The sequence below is a fragment of the Podarcis vaucheri genome, assembly GCF_965113315.1.
Source record: "Podarcis vaucheri genome assembly, chromosome: 16".
Lineage (NCBI taxonomy): Eukaryota > Metazoa > Chordata > Lepidosauria > Squamata > Lacertidae > Podarcis > Podarcis vaucheri.
In genome coordinates, this window is record NC_138754.1 from 12,663,495 (window position 1) to 12,684,705 (window position 21,211).

General features: G+C 47.2%; 2 protein-coding genes and 1 long non-coding RNA gene across 10 annotated transcripts; 2 read left to right on the top strand and 1 right to left on the bottom strand.

Moving 5' to 3' along the window:
- Positions 1–189: 189 nt before the first annotated feature.
- Positions 190–6,908, top strand: NUDT22 (nudix hydrolase 22). 4 transcript variants are annotated; one of them, XM_082204009.1, is made up of 7 exons: positions 1,184–1,309; positions 2,028–3,037; positions 3,764–4,261; positions 4,950–5,060; positions 5,172–5,269; positions 5,924–6,017; positions 6,530–6,908. In XM_082204009.1, the coding sequence occupies exons 3-7, from the start codon at positions 3,794–3,796 to the stop codon at positions 6,632–6,634; spliced, it is 876 nt and encodes a 291-aa protein (XP_082060135.1). In that variant the 5' UTR covers positions 1,184–1,309; positions 2,028–3,037; positions 3,764–3,793; the 3' UTR covers positions 6,635–6,908. The 4 variants fall into 4 exon arrangements, with proteins under 4 accessions (XP_082060137.1, XP_082060134.1, XP_082060136.1 ...); XM_082204011.1 differs by lacking the exons at positions 1,184–1,309; positions 2,028–3,037 and adding an exon at positions 190–374 and having other exon boundaries at positions 5,924–5,945; XM_082204008.1 differs by lacking the exons at positions 1,184–1,309; positions 2,028–3,037 and adding an exon at positions 197–374.
- A 4,338-nt stretch (positions 6,909–11,246) lies between these two features.
- On the bottom strand, positions 11,247–19,897 carry LOC309521294 (rho guanine nucleotide exchange factor 11-like). Of its 5 annotated transcripts, none has more exons than XM_082203630.1 (12): positions 19,750–19,897; positions 18,865–19,070; positions 18,015–18,190; positions 16,399–16,545; positions 15,566–15,645; positions 15,134–15,259; positions 14,131–14,248; positions 13,438–13,616; positions 13,264–13,339; positions 12,348–12,515; positions 12,155–12,242; positions 11,247–11,369 (listed from the first exon to the last, which is right to left on the bottom strand). In XM_082203630.1, the coding sequence occupies exons 2-12, from the start codon at positions 18,894–18,896 to the stop codon at positions 11,294–11,296; spliced, it is 1,266 nt and encodes a 421-aa protein (XP_082059756.1). In that variant the 5' UTR covers positions 18,897–19,070; positions 19,750–19,897; the 3' UTR covers positions 11,247–11,293. The 5 variants fall into 5 exon arrangements, with proteins under 5 accessions (XP_082059756.1, XP_082059759.1, XP_082059755.1 ...); XM_082203633.1 differs by having other exon boundaries at positions 16,399–16,480; positions 19,717–19,863; XM_082203629.1 differs by having other exon boundaries at positions 19,717–19,859.
- Positions 19,898–20,510: 613 nt separating this feature from the next.
- LOC309520818 lies at positions 20,511–21,211 on the top strand. The gene is made up of 2 exons (XR_014214444.1): positions 20,511–20,704; positions 21,182–21,211. It is a non-coding gene; the product is annotated as an uncharacterized lncRNA (long non-coding RNA).

Consider the following 21,211-nt stretch of genomic DNA (forward strand, 5'->3'; position numbering starts at 1 on the left):
AATCATAGAATTGTGGAGTTAGAAGGGACCCCCAGGGTCATCTAGTCCAACCCCCTAAAATGAATATATTTTGCCCAACGTGGGGCTCAAACCCACCACCCTAAGATTAAGGTCTCATGCTCTAGCGACTGAGTTCTTACTAATATTATTACTCCTCTCGTAGTAGTAATAATAATAAGTTAAAGGCATAAGGATTGGATTCACTGATTTTTCCGGCAGCCTAATCCTGGAAAAGAAGCGTGTCGGCATCAGACAAGGGGGCAGGCTGATAAAGCAACCGGTTCGGGAGCTGCCCGGAGCCGAGGAGAGACACAGCAGCAGGCAGCGCCGGCTTTGCAAAAGCAGACTTCCTTCCGGGAGGCGGCGGCAGAGAGGTAAGGAGCCTCGTTAGCTAGCTAGGCCCCCGATTTCGGTCCTTTCCAGACACACACACCCCTTTCCGATCTCGCTGTAGCGCAGCGGAGAATGAAATCGAGACGCCTGCCCGGGCGGGCGCACAGCACCGCGCGTGGGCACCTTGCAAACGGGGCGCGCGCGTAGTTCGCAGGCTCCCCTGCCGGTGGCGCGGGGCGCCGAGGGTTTAATCCGGATCGAACCGACGTGGCGTCGCCGTCACTTGCATAATAGGCGACTTTAATTAGGCAGCCCGGAATGTGCCCGGTTAGCAAATGCGCAGATTAAACGCTGATTGTCTTGGCTAGGCGCGCGCGCACGCAAGCACACGGTTAACAAATAACACCAATAAAGCATACGAAGCGAGCTCCATTGTGACGTCCGGAGCATAACAGGCATGTTATGTTTTTAATTGGTGTGCTAATTCAGCCCTCTTGGCTTCACGTCGCTTTCAACAGCTGGGGGGAAAGTGGCAAGCGAACCCATCTGTTCCCCCCTGGGTAGTAACACTTCCTGTCTTGCTTCCTCCCAGTCTACCAGAAAGAAAGGGATATGTTTTTTATTTGTTGGGAAAACGAGCAATAAAATCATACAGATCGAGAAAAGATTGCAGTATAGGCATGATTATGGTCAAATGGAGCTTCCGAGTATACAGATAGTCTACCCTTGATTACTTTATGCCAGGTGAGATTCTCAGAAATGTCTAACCAGCTGGTGGTGGTAGATCTGGGATAGGGAACCTGTGGTCTTTCAGATCTTGTGAGACTGGCCGGTGGTCAGGGAGCTGAAGTCCAGACAAATCTGGAGAGCCACAGATTCACCTTCACTCTGCTAGATGGACCTCTAGTGTTCTGATATCATATAGCAGCCATTGGTACACAATCAGACAGAGCTGTGGAACAGACGACCTCAGAAGGTGAATAACCAAGCAAGTAATAGACATCACCCCAGAATTGGCCCTACTTAACATCTTCCAAGACAACAATGCCCATTTACACCACAAAGAACTCATAACCCACCTACTTTCAGCAGCCAGAAACACCATAACCAGACACTGGAGAGACCTGTCAGGAGTAAGCATGGACCAATGGTACCAAATAGTATGGGAAACAGCCCTACTAGAAAAATTAACTAACAAACTGAAACTGACACGGGGACAAACAGAAGAAGACGCCTTCACCCCGGTATGGCTCCCCTTTATCACATACACAGCCCAACAGGACAGTGACAATAATCCACCAACAGCATACAAATCAATATGGCTAACCTGATCCAAAACACCCACCCACCTCACCCACACACAAAAACAAAGATCACCACAGCCAATCGCAAGCAAACAATCACACCCTAGGCCAACCCCAACCTCTCTCACCACCAAAGGAACACAAGTGAACAACACAAGCAACGCTGACACCAAACTCTACATACATTAAACATAATAGAAACACCGCCACCCGACCCCACCCCTATCCATCCTCCCTCCCTCCATCCCCTCTCTTTTTTCTTTTTTCTTTTCTTCTCCCCCTAATGCCTCAACAAATGAAATGGATTTGTAAAAATGTTACATGGGAAAAAAAAAATACGAGGCACTACACTCCTGTAAAACAAGAAAATCCTGAATAAAAAAAAAGAAGGTGGTGGACTAATTCATCGGAGGTTTTAAAACAGAGGTTGAATGGCCATCCATCAGGGATTCTTGATTCCTGCATTGCGAGGGATTGGACTAAATTACACTTTGCATCCTTTCAAACTCTACAGCTCTATGATTCTATGAAGTCTACGCACACTCGACTTCTAATCTGTATTGGCTGAGCTGCTGTGGTATTCTGAACTATCTATGACCATTCCAGCTGCTCAAGGAGAGTTGGTAGTCCAGTTACTGTGAGGAAGGATGCTTGTCAGTTTGCCTGGGATTAAACCTTCATATGGACTTGATGGAAGGGAATGCTGCTTGGGAGAAAGTCTGTTTCAGTGTACCCTTAAAGTCCAGATTATTCTATAAGAATGGTAACCTGCACCTGGGAAGGGAGGTTTTGTTCTGGCCCGCAGAGGAAACAAAACAGCTTATATTATTGTAACTCAGGGGCCGTAGGTCGGTGGTAGAACATTTGATCTGCATGCAGAAACTGCTAGCTTCTCCAGGTAAGGCTTGGGATCTTCCCTGTCTGAAACCGTGGACAACCACTGCCAGTCAGTGTAGACAATACTGAACTAGATGGACCAATGGCATGGTATGAGGCAGCTGCCTGTGTTTCCCAGCAAGCTGAGCTTCAACACCTCATAGTGCTGTCTCTTTTACTGTAAATACTTAGTTGTACATTCTCTCTTACTCCTTGTAAATTTAAAATTAAACTAAAGTGTATCGGACACCTTCTGGAAGTGTGAAGCCAAGATACAATCACCTAAAATCCCACACCTTCCTTCTTAACCCTCTCCCTTCCTACAATAACTAAATCAACTGTGTACACACTGTATCTTTAAAGCACATTATTTCCCTGAAAGACCTCTGGGCCCTGTAATTTTCCCTTCACAGAGTAACAATTCCCAGCAAGCTTTAATAGGCCACAACTCCCAGGATTCTTTTGGGGAAGTCATGTGCTTTAAATTTATGGTGTAGGCACAGCCTGACTCAGTCAAATATAAGGTAGGTTCCTCTGTTTTGACTCTTTTATTGATTTCTAACTCTCTCAGACTTGGCTTAGTGTTAATTCAGTGTCTGTGCCAATTAACACTTGCTAGTGTATTTTTAATGAGTATGCTAATTCCCTTTTGGATAAGGATGACATTGATTTAGATTTATCTTTGTGGTTCTTGTTAACCCTTGGGGTGCCAAGTTTCCAAGTGCGTTTAAATCTCAAAAGTAAAAAAAAACCCAAAGCAGAGTCAGGGTTGCATGTGAGAACTGCAGGCTTCTGTGCAAAGTGCATACTTCATGTCACGCCCTCCTGGGCGATAGGGAGCCAAGAGGTCCTTGCTCTAACCCATAGTCACTACTTTCTATCGGTGCTGTTTTTTAATGACTTGGGCACAATTTCTTCTGTGGGGGTGGGAGAAAGCTGCGCAGATCTGAATATTAAAACAAAGGAGTCAGGATTTTTATTGGCTCTGCTCCTGTGCCTTTAACAGCAGCCTGACATACCAGGAAATGATTTAACAGTTTAAGTGTGTTGAGCTGCTTTATAGAGGCCGGGGAGCTGGGCCTATACAAAAAGTTAGCAACCTTGCTCTTGGGACTTTTAATTCCTACTGATTTCTGTGCATCAGGCAGCTGCAAAAGGCACAGGAGCAGAGCCAGAAAACCACAATAGCAATCCTACTGTGGCAAAGAGACCGGGGATATGGGTGGATAACTTTTATTCTTATCTTCCAGGTGCCCTTAGATGGACAGAGCAGGCAGAAGATGGATCCTGATATCTCTCTCCTCTTCCAGTGCCCATCTCCCAAGGGCATCACAGAGGCTCAGGTCCGAGCTGAGCTCTCCCCACTGTATGACCGTCGCCCACTCCCTGGCGACAGGGCCCGGATTGAGACAGCTTGGGTGGCACGTCGCCAGCAGAGCCCATGGCTCTTTGACGGAGCCAAATTCCGTCTCCACTCAATCCAGCTGGAAGGGGACATCTTGACTTTCTGCCTTGGTCTCACCTGCTACAAGGACTTTGTGGGCACCAACTTGGCGGACGCAGCCGGGCAGCTCCAGGAGCGTGGGCGCGAGGACTTAGGGAACAGCCAGGCCTACCTCGCCGAGCCCCTGGGGGTGGGCGCCATGCTGCACACAGCAGATGACAAGTTTGTCTTTTTGCGGCGGAGTCAGTGCGTAGGGGAGGCGCCTGGGAAGATCGACATTCCTGGAGGCCACCCTGAACCGCAGGTTGATGGAATGCCTGGTTTTATGTCTTGGGGGTGTTGCTGTTAACAAATGGGTCAAATTTCAGTTCAGTACAGTGGTGCCTCGCAAGACGAAAAGAATCCGTTCTGTGATTCTCTTCGTCTAGCGGTTTTTTCGTCTTGCGAAGCAAGCTCATTGACGGATTAGAGGATTAGCGCTATTAGCGGCTTATCTGCCGATCGGATCAGCTGATAAGCGGCTTAGCGGCTTAGAAAAAGGGGGGGAGGGGAAAAAACCAGCAGGAACTCGCAAGACATTGTCGTCTTGCGAAGCAAGCCCATAGGAAAATCGTTTTGCGAAGCACCTCCAAAACGGAAAACTCTTTCGTCTAGCGAGTTTTCCGTCTTGCGAGGCATTCGTCTTGCGGGGCACCACTGTATTGTAAGAAGCAATATAACAGGCATCAGCTTTGCAGCTTATCCCAAGGGCTCCCCTGAGTCCATCTCCTTAATTAAGGTGGACCACAGCTTGGAAGTTCTCCTGCCACTTTAGCTTGGAGGCAGAGCATCTGCTGTGCATGCAGAAAGTCCCAGGTTCAATCCCTGGCATCTCCAGGTAAGGCAGAGAGAGCCTCCTTGCCTGAAACCCTGGAGAGCCATTTGGGCTATAGAGAATGGAGCTGTGTTCCTTGAATGGGCCTGTGTTCTTCTTACTGTGCCTCGCTTTGCAGGTTGTCATGGAAGATGCCGCCTTGGAGGGGCCTGTCCGTCACCAGGACCTCCCAGGAGAATCTGTGGTCAAGGAGTTGTTCTGCTCTGTGCTGCGAGAGATCCAGGATGAGGTGAGGAGAGGGCAGGGAAAGGGGAGCAGCCAATGACTAGGCTGCCCTCCCCTCCTCTCTGAACCAGCTTTTGAGAGTGACTCTGAACCAGCTTCCCCCTTCCCTTCCCAGGTGAACCTTCCACTGCCCACCCTCAGCAGCCCAGTGTTGCTCGGAATAGCCCGGAACGAGACCAGCGCAGGCCGCTGCAGTGCTGAATTCTACATCAGGTAATGTGCTGAATCCTGATCTGAATAGTAGGCCTCCCTCTTCACTATCATCCCGGTATCAAGCTGTGGTTAGTTATGAAGAGTGCATTGATTTTGTTTTCCTGCTTAAGAATGTTTTTGTTTTATGCATTATATCCAAATGATTCCATGAGCTGATGGGGCAACACTGTAGGAAACAACCCTAAAGAAAGATCTTTGCCAGGCTCTGAAAGGAGAATAAGGTAGCTGTGCCAGCCAAATCACCCTGGAGTTAGCGTCCCACAACTGGGGTGTCACCACTAAGAAGGCCCTCTCTCTAGTATACATCTGCCTCATCTTTGATGATGGTGGCATCCACAGAAGGCCCTCTGTAGATCACAATGCATGGGTACATAAGTATGTATGGAGACAGCTTGCCCTTCAATATTAGAAACTCTTCTATTGAGCTCCACCCAATAGAGGCTCATCCATTCTTTGTCCTGCAGCTCAGCTGCCCCATCAGGGTACAGCCTCAGCTTCTTCCTCCTTTACCCCACAGTGTGGGCCCTGCCATGGACACCTCTTTCTCCAGGCCCAAAGTCTCCCCAGTTTAGTCTTCAGCTCCTAGTCCCTACGCCCACCCTCAGCTTCGCTGGGTGCTTTCTTCTCAACTTTGCTATTCATTAATTAATTCAGGTGCAGTCTCAACTCTGAGCAGGTGAGGCACCATTATGCTATCGGGGGCGCTGAGGCCCAAGAGTCAACCAGCATCATCTTTGTTGACAGAGAGGTAAGTGCTGGAGCTGGAGGCAAAAGTGTGTAATTTGAGGGTGGGCAGCCTTAGATCTGGGTGTCAAATACGGCCCTCCAGGCCTCTCTGTCTGGCCCTTAGGCTTCTTCCCAAGCCACACCCCCTCACCGGCCCTGCCTTACACACCCTCCTTGAGTATCTTTTGCCTGGCTGTCCTTGAACTCTGATTATGCACATAATTCTTGGGACCCAATTCCTAGTTTATATTGGTAAGATTGGACAGCCAGCCATCTAAGCATACAGGAACCTCCTAGCTTCCCCATTGGCAAGTGCTAAGGCCCCTTTAAAGAAACATATGCCTCCTCTGGACTCAATTTAGAGTGAATTAGAATACATTAAAATGAAGTTCACCGTCCCCCTTTTTGCATGCCAAGGCACTGTGACCCTCTCACCCCCAATATAGTAAAATAACTAGACAGGACAAAAAGTGTAAGTGTCAGCCCCATTTTCTGCATCTCTTTTAACATATGGCTGCCTTTTTCTCTGTGCAGGATGTCCTGACAATGGAGCAGAGCGGGGACTTTTGGAAGGAACTGTGCCCATCAGCCAAAGGGGCCATAGAGCTCTACAGAGGGGTCATGGGCACATGCCCATGACAAGCCCATTGGGAAGAGGTACTTTGAGGAAGTGAACTACTCTCTCAGGGACTATTCAGAATTACTTTACAGATCATCCAGTTACCCCAAAATCACCAGCAGTCCTTTGGCAAAGCAGGAATATTATGCCATGGATATGGATAGTGGGATTATTCTCACCTCCCAAACCTCCCTTGAAACTGCACTGGCTGAGACCAACCTTAGCGCCTTGTGAGCCCTGTCGCTGTGCCTGTTTGTGCAACCTATTTCTCAATAAAGTAGTATTATTTTTTAATTATTAGTTTTCTCACCCATGGTGTGATTTCAGGTTTCCTAGCATGCACTGGGCCTTTCTCTGCACCTGCAATATCCTCTTCTCATCTCTGTTACTAAGAGGTTCCTCTTCCCCCTATATCAGATTTCCCAATATATCTAGGTCTGGTGCACCCTTATTTGTCAAGAGAAGTGAATTCTGCAAGCAATGTTGCAGGGTGGAGTGCTCAGTCTTCCAGCCATGCCCTTTCCCAGGATACTCCATTCCACTGTTGGGCACAGCAAATGCCTCTAAGTACCAGTTGCTGGAAACCATTGGAAAAGAGAATTGTTGTTGTGCTTGCTTCCAGCTTGCCGTCTTCCCAGAGGCAACTAGCTGGCCACTGTGAGAATAGTATGCTAGACTAGATGGGCCACTGGCCTGATCCAGCGGAGCTTCATCTGGAGTGATTTTAAGAGGAGAAAAAACAGTTAAAATTAGGAGTCATTGTAAAATGTCCATTAACCTAAAAAAAAAAAAGAGCAAGAAACCAGAACTGCAGTAAAACTCACCACGCAATCTCATGAGAGGCTCTTAAACAGAGGTTGGATGGGCATCTGTCAGGGAATCTTCAGCTGTGATTCCTGCACTGTGATTCTATTTTCATAGTAATTTCTGTTTCTTTTGCACATGCAAATCACAAATGTGCAAAGAAATGCCGTAAAAAGGGCCCAAGATGAGAAGGGCGCCCCAACCGCTCAATGAACAAAGCTTGCTCCCTCCCAGGAATAAAAGGGGCAGTGAGGCCGGACCCTCTGTCTGTATGCTACATTTGCATATGATCACCCTACAGCTATGGAGTGTCTCCAGAGTTGTGCAAGAGCCTCAGAAGACTGAGGAATTGGGGGAGGGTGAGCAGGGTGGCGTGAGAGCAGTTGCATTTCAGGGATTTAGCTGATCTTCCCCCAGAGCGTTGCTTATCTGGATTACTAGCAGCTTGGAGGCAATTAACAAATGGGGATCCAGGTCCCCCCACAATCCCACTAGTCTTTCACCCACCGCCTGAAGTGGATTAGTGTCTGAGCTGTGACCCGAGGTGCTCAGCAGGGGCGCCGACTTATAAAAAATATTGGGGGGGCCCATACAGGGGTCCTGCCGCTGGTTCGCTCGGGTAGCCGGGAGAACGCAGTTCGAGGTGGCGGTGTTGGGGAGAGACCCTCGCTCAGGGCGCCACGAGACTTGGCGGCCGGCGGCCTATCTGGGGGGTTTTGGAGCGTATTTCGGCGGAGCGATTGGGGAGGAGGGGGCTTGTTGCCGGATTCTTCAGCTGGGCCGGAGATCCGCTACTGGGGGGTCCCTGGGCCGAGTTGTGAGCACGGCCTGCGGAAGGGAGATCCAGCCGATTGCGCGACGGGGACGGCCGGGGCTCTCCGGCTAGGGCGCGCGGCTGGCTGGCTGGCTGGCTGGCTGGCGAGGGAGCAGGTGGGGAGGAGGCGGAGGTCCTCACTCTCTTAGGAAACGCGCCCGCGCGCCCGATTGCCACGAAGTCCGAAGGGTGCGTGTGTGGAATTAAAAAGCAAAAACGAGATACGGGCAGGGCAGGCAAAGAGTTTTCCGCAAGAGGATGGAGGGCAGGTTGAAGAGAAAATCACTCAGGATGAGACAGTCAAATCAGCCATGATAAAATGGGCTCAGGATATTGGGTATAACATCATGTTTGAGGACTGGGAAAGGTTATGGACCACCGGAATGAAATTCACGGCATGTAATGCCTTGAAGGAAAATATTATGAAAATGATTTATAGGTGGTACATGACCCCAGTCAAGCTTGCAAAAATATATCACCTGTCTGATAATAAATGTTGGAAATGTAAGGAGGCTGAAGGGACATTCTTTCACCTCCGGTGGACTTGTCCAAAAGTGAAGGCCTTCTGGGAAATGATCTATAATGAGTTAAAAAATGTATTTAAGTATACCTTTCCCAAGAAACCAGAGGCCTTCCTCTTGGGCATTGTTGGCCAGAAAGGGTTAAAGAAGGATAGAACTTTCTTTATGTATGCAACTACAGCAGCAAGAATACTTATCGCAAGATATTGGAAGACACAAGATTTGCCCACACTGGAAGAGTGGCAGACGCAATTGATGGACTACATGGAACTGGCTGAAATGACTGGCAGAATCCGAGATTTGGGAGAAGAAACAATGGAAGAGGACTGGAAAAAAATTAAGGACTATTTACAAAAACAATATAAGTTGTATGAATGTTAAAAATTTACACGATTCGGAAACTATAGCTTCAGCAATTAGATTTGGGAAACAGGAAATTATATTTTAAGTAAGAAAAGGTCAAAATCTAAGGTAATACTATGTTTAATTTAAGATATAAGTAACTGATGAAAAGTATGTTAAATTTAGAGGTATAGTATTTGAAAAGTACAAAATAAGGTACGAAACAAGGTAATAATTTGCTGATATCTTTATTATAAAGAATGCAGGATAAGGGAGATGCGAGGAAGTCCAGTTAGTTATATAAAAAATGTGTTGAATGGTTGGTTTTCTTTTCTTCTTTTTCTTTTTTTCTTTTTCTTGTTCTTTTACTTTTTTCTTCAGTGTATGTTTCTAACTTTGTATTTGAAAACTTAATAAAATATTTATAAAAAAAGAAGAAGAGAAAATCCTTTCGCTTTTCTGGGGCGCAGGGAAGTCTCAGAGCCGGAGGTTGGGGAAGGGACCCCCTTTGCTCTGCCCTCTTCTCCTGTCTTAGATTCGCATGGGGGTCCCCGCCCGAGCTTGCCTGGCCACTGGGCCACACAAGGGCCGCGCTCTACGCGGCGCACCTTGCTAGCCGTGCAGCTGTCCTCCGCGGCTGCGGAGCGGCCCTGCACCGGTGCCCAGCCCCTCTGGGCGCCCACTGCGCTGCCAATGACAAGTGGGCGACGTCGTGGGCGGGGAAGGCGTCGCTTTCTTTCCCGATCCTTCATCCTCCCAGTCTTCCAGCCCTTTTTTGGGTTGGAAGCTGTCTCGTTCGCCCTTCTCCTTTCTTCACCCTGCGCGCAATTTTCCTCCCTCGTCTCCCTCCCCATTTCTCTCTCCTTCCTTCCTGACTGACTGACGGGCTCGGGCTCGGGCAGCCACAGCGTCGGCGGTGTTGGCGATCGGCGGCGCGGGGGGATGGCCCTCCCGGGGGAGCCGGCGCTGCTCAATGGGGTTGCCAAGGAGACAGGCCGGCCGCCCCCCGCCCGGCGCCCCCCGCCGCGCCGGTGCCCGTTATCGAGCTGGTGCGCGCCGGGCGCCCTATAAAAGCCGCGGACGCGCCAAGCGTCGACAGGCAGAGCCAGCGCGGCGGCGGCGCTCTGCTGAAGGGGCGCCCGAGATTATTGGGGGGGCTCTGCCCCCCCAATAAAATTTTTGAGGGGGCTCGGGCCCCCTCAAGCCCCATGGAGTCGGCGCCTATGGTGCTCAGGTGCTGCATTTACTTGGCTATTTCTTCTTTATACAGGGGACAGCCCTCCCCAGCCCCCATTACACAACCGACATGGCTTCAATCCATGGTGGGTTGCCAACTGTTGAGGGGGAAGTGGCCCAGCCTGCTCCTGCACATTTAACAGCTGCTTCATCTGTCTAAAGCAGTGTTGGCCAAACTTGGGTCTCCAGCTGTTTTGAAACTACAATTCCCATCATCCCTGACCACTGGTCCTGTTAGCTAGGGGTGAGGGGAGTTGTAGTCCAAAAACAGCTGGAGACCCAAGTTTGGCCAACACTGGTCTAAAGGAATTGAGAGGGAAATCCCCCTCCAGTGACATGAAAGGTTAGCTTGAACACCTTGCTAATGCCAGCAGATCAAGCTGCGGTTGAAAGCATAGGTGCATGGGCAAATAATAAAAGCTGGCAACCTGTAATCCATGTAAAACTCCGATCTATCAGACTCCAAAAGGGTGTAAGATTAGGGTCAACTTCACACACACTGCGTTTTTCTTAACTCTGATGCTTTTTATGAAGCATAGTTAATGCGCCCTACAGTTTACAGAGGCAAATAGTTCTCTGCCTCAAAGAGTTACAATTGGTAAAAGAAGGCAACACTCCACACAGCCAGAACTTTTCATGCAGTAATTTGAGGCATGGGGGGATGCTGCTTAGCTGCAAGAAAGATACAACTACCTTTATTTTCTTGTTACCCTCTGCAGAATTCTCTGTTTTGATAACCTCAGTTGGCCCAGAAAAGCTAGTATGAGAAAATGGCTCGACAACCCATTGGCCTTAACTAGTAGCAGGAACTGTGTTTGAGGAGCAGGATAATTGGTGAAGGTACAACTGAAGAATCCCCCCCACCCCTGCTGCTGTTGCCATTTTATAAAGTCTGTGGAATAATACAAAAGGGTCTTCTAATAAAACTCTGTGGTTTTAATTTATTACATGTGAAGCTAATATTATCTCCAATTCCCTGAGGGCAAGGTGGCATTTCCCTTGGCGCGCCTTACTGCCTCTTCCAGAAGTTCCATCCACCTGCCAGGAAAAGAGGGGAGGGGAGAGAAAGACTCACTAAAAGCCCCCGAAAAGAATGGAATAGCTGTGATTTGTCATTAGAAAGGCAGATATTAAAGAGACGCCCCATATTAATCTCAGCAGCATCTTTGTCTGGGGGAGGGGGTACCAATATCTATATATATTTATATTTATATTTATATTTATATTTATATTTATATTTATATTTATATTTATATTTATATTTATATCTGTGTCTGTCTGCCTGGATATTTTTGGAACCCACCTAATTTTTGTGACTGTAGGTTGTTTTAAACTGCTACTAATATTGTGTTCTATTGTAACACACACCCTAGGACCTTAGGGTGAAGGGCAGGTAATAAAATATAACATTAACAATTATCTATCTATCTATCTATCTACACTGTACACACACACACACACACACACACACACACACACACTCTCTCTCTCTCTCTCTCTCTCTTTAAAATACACAACAACCACAGGTGTGTGTGCACATGTACAGAAATAGCTGGACACCTGCCCAGAATGGAAAAAGGCAGCAGGAAACAGGGCAGAGCAAGGCAGAGAGAGGAGCAATTGATAGCTGGTTAGTAAAAACAACTCCAAAACACATCCTGGATACATTCCATCAAGCTCTGCCTGCAACTGGACAGCAAACAGTGGAATAGCAACAAATATCCATGACTGAAAAAGCAGGAAAGTGGGAAAGGTAAATGTGCCACACCCACAAAGAAATTGTTCCAGAACTGTGGGGGAAACAACAGGTAAAAAAATCTTACATATTCTTTTCTGAAGGTGTTGAGGCAACAAGCTCATACAGATGGGGTACCAATTCTGATGTGCAAATGACAAAGATAGCTCGCGGATCTGGACAGACAGGAGAGACAAGATGGAGGAAGAGGCGACACACCAGGGCTGGCCTGTCTAGCTTACAACCTTTAAATAAGGAAACATGGTTTTATCCCATTTTACCTGTGGCCACAGAGCGAATCAGCACCACATTCAGCTTGAGGACGGGGCTGATCGTTTGCCAAGTGCCTGAGGATCCCCACACCCTCTTCCTGTGGCACTTGAGAACGAGTCTCTCATCCTTCCTCTGCAGGAGCAGCAGCAGATTTTCCAGCAGCAACACGTGCAAGTCTAAGAGAGAGGCAGAGATTTTGGAGTGGCTAACCAGCTCTGCGTATCCAGATAAGAACATCAGGAAAGTTTGGCTGCAGATCAGGCCAAAGGCCCAACTAGTCAGAAGAACAAAGGAAGCTGCCTATACCAGTTCAGGCCACTGGGGTCCATCTAGCTCAGTAATGTCCACACTGACTGGCAGCAATGGCACTCCAGGATCTCAGGCAGGAGGTCTTTTCCCCAGCTTGACCTGGAGATGCTGTTGGGGATTGAACCCGGGACTTTCTCCATGCAAATCAGGTGCTCTGTCACCAAGCTAGGATGGCCCTTCTTCTGAAGGCAGCCTGTCTGGGAGAGTCTTTTAATCTGTGGCCTGATGCTTTAGAATTTCAAACACCATTGGAAGTTTTGATGTTTCAATAGCTGATGCTTTAGTTGTTTTTCGGGGTCTTGTTCTAAAATTGCTTTTTTCTGTCAAACTTTCTGCAAGCTGCTTGGTTCATCTAGCTCAGAAACCCAGCCAGATGGGTGGGGTATAAATAATAAAACTATTACTATTACTATTATTATTTGTCTGACTGGCAGCAATGGTTCTCTTGAGGGTTTGGAGCCTTTCTACCACCAAACCACAGGGCTGCCCCACTTGGATTACTATTAAAAGTGGGATATAAACAAAGTCAGTGAGAGAGGAACTGCAGAAACCTCCACTTTGAGAGGCCTGTGCCACATTTGTGTGTTTGTTGAGGTGAGGTTGACAGCCACGTACCCACAATCTTGTCTTTGCGCAGGCGCCAGCGCAAGGGGCCCTCGTGGATCAGGCAATGACTCCGGAGGTCAATATTCTGGACAGACGGGACAGAAAAAGGCAGCGTTTTGAAGAGCGGGGAAGTAATATTAAAGCAGGAACTCAGGCAGAGGGCGGCGATGGGGAGGACCATACCTTGAACTCCGCTGCCAGTGCGTTGGTGGTCCACTGCAGCGAGGTGGTGTCCAAACACATCTGATAAGTCTCCAGGCGATGATGGTTTTCGGCCTTCTTCACAATCTCTTTCACACACTGAAGGATTTCCCGGCATTGGTCCCGAGCCTGGCACAGCTTCTGGTGCTCTGAAGACTGCCCTAAGCAAAGAAGGTGCACAGAGAGAGAGAGAGAGAGAGAGAGAGAGAGAGAGAGAGAGAGAGATGGGCTGTCACACTGCTGTTAAAGTTTGTTTCTATTTACCAAAAACTTGGAGGCTGCTTTGGAAACACAGGGGTGGTTCCTAAGTGGTTCCCAACACAAAACAGACACAACACTGCATTTAAAGGAAAAACAACCTTGGACAGATGAGCAGCACTGCAGTAGGAATACATAATCCCAAGCAATCCTTGTTATCTCATAAGAAAGTTGGCCTCTGAACAACCCTTGCAACCCTGCAGCCCCACCATCTGCTAATACTAGCAGTGGAGGGGTGTGTATACATACCCATATACCATCATCATTGATGTGTGTATTCACTTTCCACAATAAGCTACGCTCCATGTAGCCCACAACATCCAAAGGTCACAAAGCATAACATTCAAATTATAGGCGATATGACTCTCCTCCCTCTCCCAGCACACACACAAATACAGTATGTAGAGACAGAGATACCATCAGTGTGTTTGATAATATTATCCAGCAACAAAGGGTAGTTTGTCAGCTGCTGCATTTCAGAGAGGATGAGATCTTTCAGTTGATGGTGGCGGCACTGGTAGTTGCTCTCTGCTTCCTGGGAAGGGGAGACAGACAGACAGACAATATGCTTCTGTGACCATATGGAGACTGGAGACATGTCCTGTCTGTGGGCTTCCCTTTGGGGCATCTGGTTGTCAACTGTGAGAACAGGATACCTATGGCCTGATCCATCTGCAGGGCTCTTCTTTGGTTCTTATTCTTATGGTGGGGGTGTAGGTTTGCAAAAGACCCCTCCAGGGGACAGTTAGAGAACCACCCTCCTGATGAAGAGGAAGTGCAGAGCTTTCAGGAGCCTTGAGATCTGGGTCTATGGCAGGAAGAACAACAACATGCCCCAGGAAAAGAAGGAAAGCAGGAGGGGGAGACGAGAGTCCAGTGGCGTAGCGTGGGTTGTCAGCACCCGGGGCAAGGCAAGTAATTTGCGCCCCCTAACCCGTGGATTTGCGCCCCCTAACCCTAACCCCCAGATGTTGCGTCTGGTGCGTCTGGCCCCCCTGCACCCCCCATGCTACGCCACTGCGTGAGTCGATGGTGGAGCTGTCTTGTCATTGTAAAAACTGAGGCTGGAAGTATGTGTATGGCGAAGGGGAGAACAACATAAGATGAGTCTGCTGAATCAGGCCAATGTCCCATCTAGTCCATCATCCTGTTCTCACAGTGGCTAACCAGATTTCTGTGGGAAGCCCACAAGCAGGATTCAAGCACACGAGTACTCTGCCCACTTGTGGATTCAAGCATTATTCAGAAGCACTACCGCATTCAAGGTGGGTAGCAGGGAGAGGAGGACAGGCCTCTGGCCCTCCAGAATGGAGAAAGAGCCCTCCAAGGACTTCCTCTTGCACTCCGCACTGAAAGTGCAGACCCAGAATCTGAGACAGTCCCTCCCTCCCCCTTCCTTAGCGTATGAGCACACAGATACCTGAATGATGAGCCGGAATCGAGTGTCCTTCTGCAGCTTGGTCTCGATCAGCTCCAGGGCCTTGGACTGGTTCACGCAGAAGTCAGAGACAGCCTGTTGGATCTCTTCACGTGCAGGACCACTAAACTGGGGAAAATGAATTATTATTATTATTATTATTATTATTATTATTATTATTATTATTATTATTATTATTTATACCCCAGCCACTCTGGGCAGCTCCCAACAGAATATTAAAAATACAATAAAACATAAAACATTAAAAACTTTCCTAGCTGGAAGGGGTCAAAGGGGGCAGGGGAGAGGAAACACTTCCTGGTTAGAATCAGGCAGGTCAGGAAATCAAGGGGTCAAACTCAACTGGAGCCCCAAACACTGCCTACACACACAGCCACTTCACCAGCAGCAGCCCAGCCACTCAGGGATTGTTACCTGGGAAAGCATGAAGTGCCCAATTTCATGGATGATGGGCCCTTGTTCTTGAAGTGTTTTCATCGATTCTGACAGAGAACCTGGAGAAAGGGCAGGAGGAGGGAATGGTGAGAAAAGGGGCCTGGGGAAATAGCCACAGCAGAGATGGGAGGGGGAGAAGGACAGACATGGTCTCTATCTCTTTTTTTAGAATCATGACCCCGGTAATGGGCCTCAAAGCTGGCCATTACAGATTGGCAGACCCTCCAAGTGTCCCTATTTTCCAGGGACAGTCCCGGGTTTACAGAAGCCGTTCCAGTTTCTGATTCGTTCCCAGAATGTCCCGCTTCTCCTTAGGACGTTCCTCTTTTCATTGGCGAAATGTTGGAAGGTATGGAGTTATATGACCCCTAAGCCAAGGGGATAAGTAACTATACAACCTTTAGTAGACATCTGAAGGCAACCCTGTATAGGAAAGTTTTTATTATGCTTTTATATACGTTGGAAGCTGCCAAGCATGGCTGGGGCAACCCAGTTAGACGGGCAGGGTACTATTATTACTATTGTTGTTGTTGTTGTTGAATAGGATATCCCTATTTTTATCTGAGAAATGTTGGAGTTCTTGGGGAGCGCTGCTGTTGCGCTCCGGTCTAGATGAGGCCCCCTTTGGCCTTATCTAGCTGCCTCCTGCAGGGCTCTTCTGATCTTCTGCTCCAATGGTCCTCCTGAGCGAGGGCCTTTGATGGAGGCGACCCTACTCCTGACCCGCCCATGAGCAAGCAACGATCTGTGCGAGACACAGGATGGGGGCCTAGTCTAAAGGGGCTGTGACTGAATAAGAGAGGCAGCCTTACTGTGAATCTTCAGCAGCTCTGGGAGGTTGGGGAAGAGGAGGGCCAGCTCCTCCTGCGAAAGAAGTTTCTCCCTAAACATGCGCTGATAGAAGAAGACAGTCAGGACGCGCAAAAGCCGCAGGTGAGAGGCTTCTGTCACAAACAGCTCTGTGCAAAGAGGGGGGAAGAATGTCAGCTAGAGGTCAAATCCCAGCAGGATCCAGGAATGAGGCAGCTAAAGCAGGTTCATTGAAAAAAAGCCTTGGGTTGTGCCTTTCAAGAGGAGACTGATCATGCTCTCTTCCTTTTTTTTATTAAAGATATTTATTAAAGTTTTTTAAAATATAACAATGAAAATGAAAAATAAAAAGAAACAAAATACAACATAAAAACAGTTAAAAAACAAATAATTTTCCATAACATATCTTCCATACACTTATTTCCCCAGACCTCCTCAAACCTCCCTTCTTTGTATTCCACTTCAATTTGTTAGTTCAGCAAATCCTTACCATTAAGCTTTTACTCATTTTTCGTATCTCCTAGAGCATTACAGCTGGAAACCCCTTAGTTTCTATCCAACATCCTCCTAGCATTCATTAATTTTACAATGTTTCTGTAAATAGTCTTTAAATTTCTTCCAGTCTTCTTTCACCATCTCTTCTCCCTGGTCTCAGATTCTGCCAGTCATTTCTGCCAATTCCATGTAGTCAATCACCTTCATCTGCCATTCTTATCATGCTCTCTTCCTGTACTGGGAGCAAGCCCATGGAGTTGCTATTGGTGGAGCATTAAGAAGCTGCTTTCTTCAGTCAGACCCTGGTCCACCTGGCCCAATGCCTACTTGTCTCTGACTGGCAGGTGGCTCTCCAAGGTTTCTGGGGTCATTCCTTCCCATTCCTACCTGGAAATGCCATCGGATATTGAACCTGGGGCCTTCTATATGCAGAGCATGTGTTCCACCAAGGGGCTGTGGCCCTTTCACTTAAGATAAAACAAGATTCCAGTTCTCATAGTCCCAGATAAAGGGTGCTGATTTAAATGAGAATGCAGGAAGCTGAGTGAAATACCATTGGACTCTCTGGCTCAGTGTTGTCTGTAGTACTTGGCAGAAAGTGCTCCTCTAGAGGGGTTCAGGAAGGGGATATTCCCAGCTCTACCTGAAGATGCCATCAGGAATCAAGCATGGGAGCTTCTGCAGGGAAAACATGGTCTCCACCACTGAGCTATAAGTCCCTTCCCCAGCATGGGCACCAATATGCAGCTGATAGCTCTGGTTACGAGCGCAACACACACAAACACCATTCATCTATGGGTTTCCCTTCCTCCTCAGAGACATTACAGCACACTTCAGGGCCAATAAGCCTCCTTCCCACTCTGCTCCCCTGGCCCTGTGTCAGAACTTTACGGGTGTCCATCTTTACTGACCCATGTGGGTCTTGCCTGGAGGGAATTTCACTTATGGCAATTTTTAAGAACTAAAAAGTTCCAAGCTACGTGTACAGCCAAGGACCCACTTCCTAGGAGAGATCTCACTAGGCGCTTATTCCACTTTTGCTTAAAGTAAGTTGAGATCCTTCTAGAGCCCCATGACTTTCTGAGGGTAACCCAAAGTATGAGCCACAGAATGACCTCCTCACCATTGATGGCTTCCTGGTGGTCAACCTCCCGCTGTGGCAGGGAAGATGCAACATGGCGACCGACAGTGTCTTTCCACTTCTGTGAGCTCAGGTCCGACACATAGAAGAGGTCGTCCCCCAGCAAGGAGGGGAGGGAGGGGTCTGAGGTGGACCACAAGTTTGGGGTCTCGATGTTCCTGTGGGGGATTGAGCAAATGGGAGAGGCAGGGTGTCAAAAGAGGGTCTGCTAAAGCTTCTCTGGCCTCATACATTGATTTTGGACATTTCTTGGGGCTCATAGCATTAAGGAAGGAGACACGGATTTCCGTTGTCACATTCTTGGTGGACAGACATTTTGCATATTATGTATACTTTACCATTTGATTTTATTGTATTTTTAGTTGTTTTGAGACACTTTAGTAACAAGTGATTAATAAATTTAATAAATAACAATGATACCTCAGTGGGACCCAAGGGAGTGTTTTTATATGAAAGGCTTTCAAGCTGCATTTAAGCCCCTCTGGGGCTTCTTCCATGACTTTGGCCAGCAGTGAACATTGTGGATGTGGAAGAGAGGGAATAAATGACAGGAAGCATGTTGAATGCAAACAAGGAGTGTCTCTCCCTTCTCCATCACCACCACTTCCACCCTCCTACTGACAGGAGGGCCTTTGTGTTCCTTGTGTTCCTGACCACTCCATATAAATGGCCTCCCTCAACCCCGTGGCCTCCAGATGTTGTCGGACTACAACTCCCATCAGCCCCCAGCCAGCATGGGAGTTACAAGGGTCTAATAACCGATGAGCATCTTCAAAACTGGCCATAGGGGACCACCCAGCTTCAAGATCTCTCCCCTACCCCCCAACTTTACCTTCTGTGAAAAGAGGACAAACAGCCTCCCATTGTGCAATGGGAAACGACAAATTGCCTGCACTTTCAACTGTGCTGAGGAACACAGATGTCTATGCTTTCAGCGGATCCAAAGTCAGATGTCTGCACTTTCAAGTGAGCCAAGGAAGACCAGTGTCTGTTCTTTCAGCTGATCCAAGGCTCAAAGCAGACTCCTCACCAGGCCTCCTGGGAAACAAATATGAAGGATCCCACTGTCGGTTGTGAAGTCAAAGCCTGGCCTATCCCTTAATTTACCATCCTGCCCTCTCAGGGCCAGGCAGCTGGATCTAGGCTACCCTTATAGTTAGTTCCCCTAAACACCCCCAGCCCCACATGCTTCTGTGACAGCAAAGGAAATAAGGCAAGCCTTTTAATTTTAGTATGTGGGCTTCATTGTATTATGGAACCAACTTCTCTTTCAACTCAGGTACACACCCACATTCACAACATCTAGGCATCTTTTACAAGATACACCTGTGGTCCCAGGGACCTTTCTTGGTGCGTACTTTTATGATTACATGAGAATCCTAACTTTCCTCAAAATAACTCAAGGAGTTGTATGTGGCGCTCCCCCCCCCCACCTCCAAATTATCTGCACAACAGCCCTGTCAGGTAAGCTAGGCTGAGACTTGGCCCAAGCTCACCCAGTGAGCATCACGGCTGAGTGTGGATTTGAACCCTGGTCCGGAACGAACCGCTACACTCCAGTATATTATAATTTCAACTACCCTTCCTCGTTTGCTATCTCCAGGGAGAGAGATGTGGGAATCCCTTTGTCCTCCCTGACAGACCCTCTGAACAAGGGACTGAGGCAGGTGCTCCTTGTATTCACCTGGCACATTCGTATAGAATAATGCATGTCCACCTGTACTAGTAATTGAGATGACATTGCATAAATAGGTGGGTATATTAGAAGATGTAAGGTAACGTTCAATAGGAAGGGGGAGGTAGAATGTTAGTGGTGAGTGATGATTGGCTGAGCCGGCATTTGAAAAGTGGTTTGAATGCTGGGAGGGAGTCGGTTGAGAGTCAGTTAGAGCAGTGTTTTTCAACCTTTTTTGGGCAAAGGCACACTTGTTTCATGAAAAAAAATCACGAGGCACACCACCATTAGAAAATGTTAAAAAAATTAACTCTGTGCCTATATTGACTATATATAAAGTAATTCTCTTGAATAGGAATCAAATAAACACAAAGAAAGTATTTTATAATTACTTTATTATGAAATAGTAAGTAAACAGAAATATGAAAAATTATAAAATACTTTATTCAGTGAGCAACCTGGGCCTGTTTGGCTGAACACAAAGCTGATATTCTGGCTGGAATCGAAGAAAGACACACACGTAGCTCTTCGTCAACAGCTTTCAGTCTCTCTCTGTATTTAGTTTTTATAGCAATCATGCTTGAAAAGCTCATCTCACACAGATATGTAGTGGAAAATGGGAGAAATGTCAAAATAGCTTTGTTTGCCAGAAGGGCAATAAATTTTGCCTAGTGGGTGAAAATTTGAAATTTATTTTTTTAAAAAAATCTTTTGAATTTTTCAATTTTTCCCACGGCACACCAGGCAACATCTCGCGGCACACTAGTGTGCCACGGAACAGTGGTTGAAAAACACTGAGTTAGAGCCTGGAGATCAGAGAGGGAAGAGCTGGGGGTGGATGTGAAGCAGGCTTGGTTGGATGAGCGGCATAAGAATAGAATAATGGCCTGGTTAGAGCTGTAATAAAGGGACAGATAAGATACTGGGACATTTGAAACAATAAGCTTATGTAGTCAAAGGCATCTTGAAGCCCTCATTTAGTGCTTTTTCATTTGATGTTCTTTTATAAATCAGTTTTTTTATAATATTTTATTAGGTTTTGTCAATAAGGAGATTCAAAAGAATACAAAAACAGAAAAACACAAAGTTACAAAATACAAAAATACAAACATTAAACACAAAAAGAGAAAAAAAGGGGGGGGGAAACATAAAGAAAACAAAACTCCCTCTTTTTAAATTTCTCTTTAGTTTAAATTTCTCTTTATTTTCCTGACTTCCTCACGCCTCCCTTTTTTGTATCCCTTTTCTTAAAATTTAGTTCAGCAAATTCATATCCTGTTTAACTTATCTATTATCAATCCCATCTTACATTTTACCTTGGTGCTAGAACCCCATCAGTTCATTTCAACGTCATCAGCATTCAAAAATTTTACAATGTTTCTGTAAATACATTTTAAATTTCCTCCAATCTTCCTCCACGAGCTCTTCTCCCTGATCTCGAATTCTGCCGGTCATTTCCGCCATTTCCATATAGTCTCTTTTATAAATCAGTTTTATTCCGCCA

Excerpts from the sequence above, each read along its gene's own strand:
- LOC309521294 (XM_082203630.1), bottom strand. The coding sequence starts at position 18,896 with ATGGGAGGCTGTTTGTCCTCTTTTCACAGAAG. Across the intron at positions 15,260-15,565 it reads GGCACTTCATGCTTTCCCAG|TTTAGTGGTCCTGCACGTGA; the intron begins GTAACAATCCCT and ends CATTTTCCCCAG. Across the intron at positions 14,249-15,133 it reads GATTCCGGCTCATCATTCAG|GAAGCAGAGAGCAACTACCA; the intron begins GTATCTGTGTGC and ends TCCCCTTCCCAG.
- NUDT22 (XM_082204008.1), top strand. The coding sequence starts at position 3,794 with ATGGATCCTGATATCTCTCTCCTCTTCCAGTGCCCATCTCCCAAGGGC. Across the intron at positions 4,262-4,949 it reads GAGGCCACCCTGAACCGCAG|GTTGTCATGGAAGATGCCGC; the intron begins GTTGATGGAATG and ends CTCGCTTTGCAG. Across the intron at positions 5,061-5,171 it reads TGCGAGAGATCCAGGATGAG|GTGAACCTTCCACTGCCCAC; the intron begins GTGAGGAGAGGG and ends TTCCCTTCCCAG.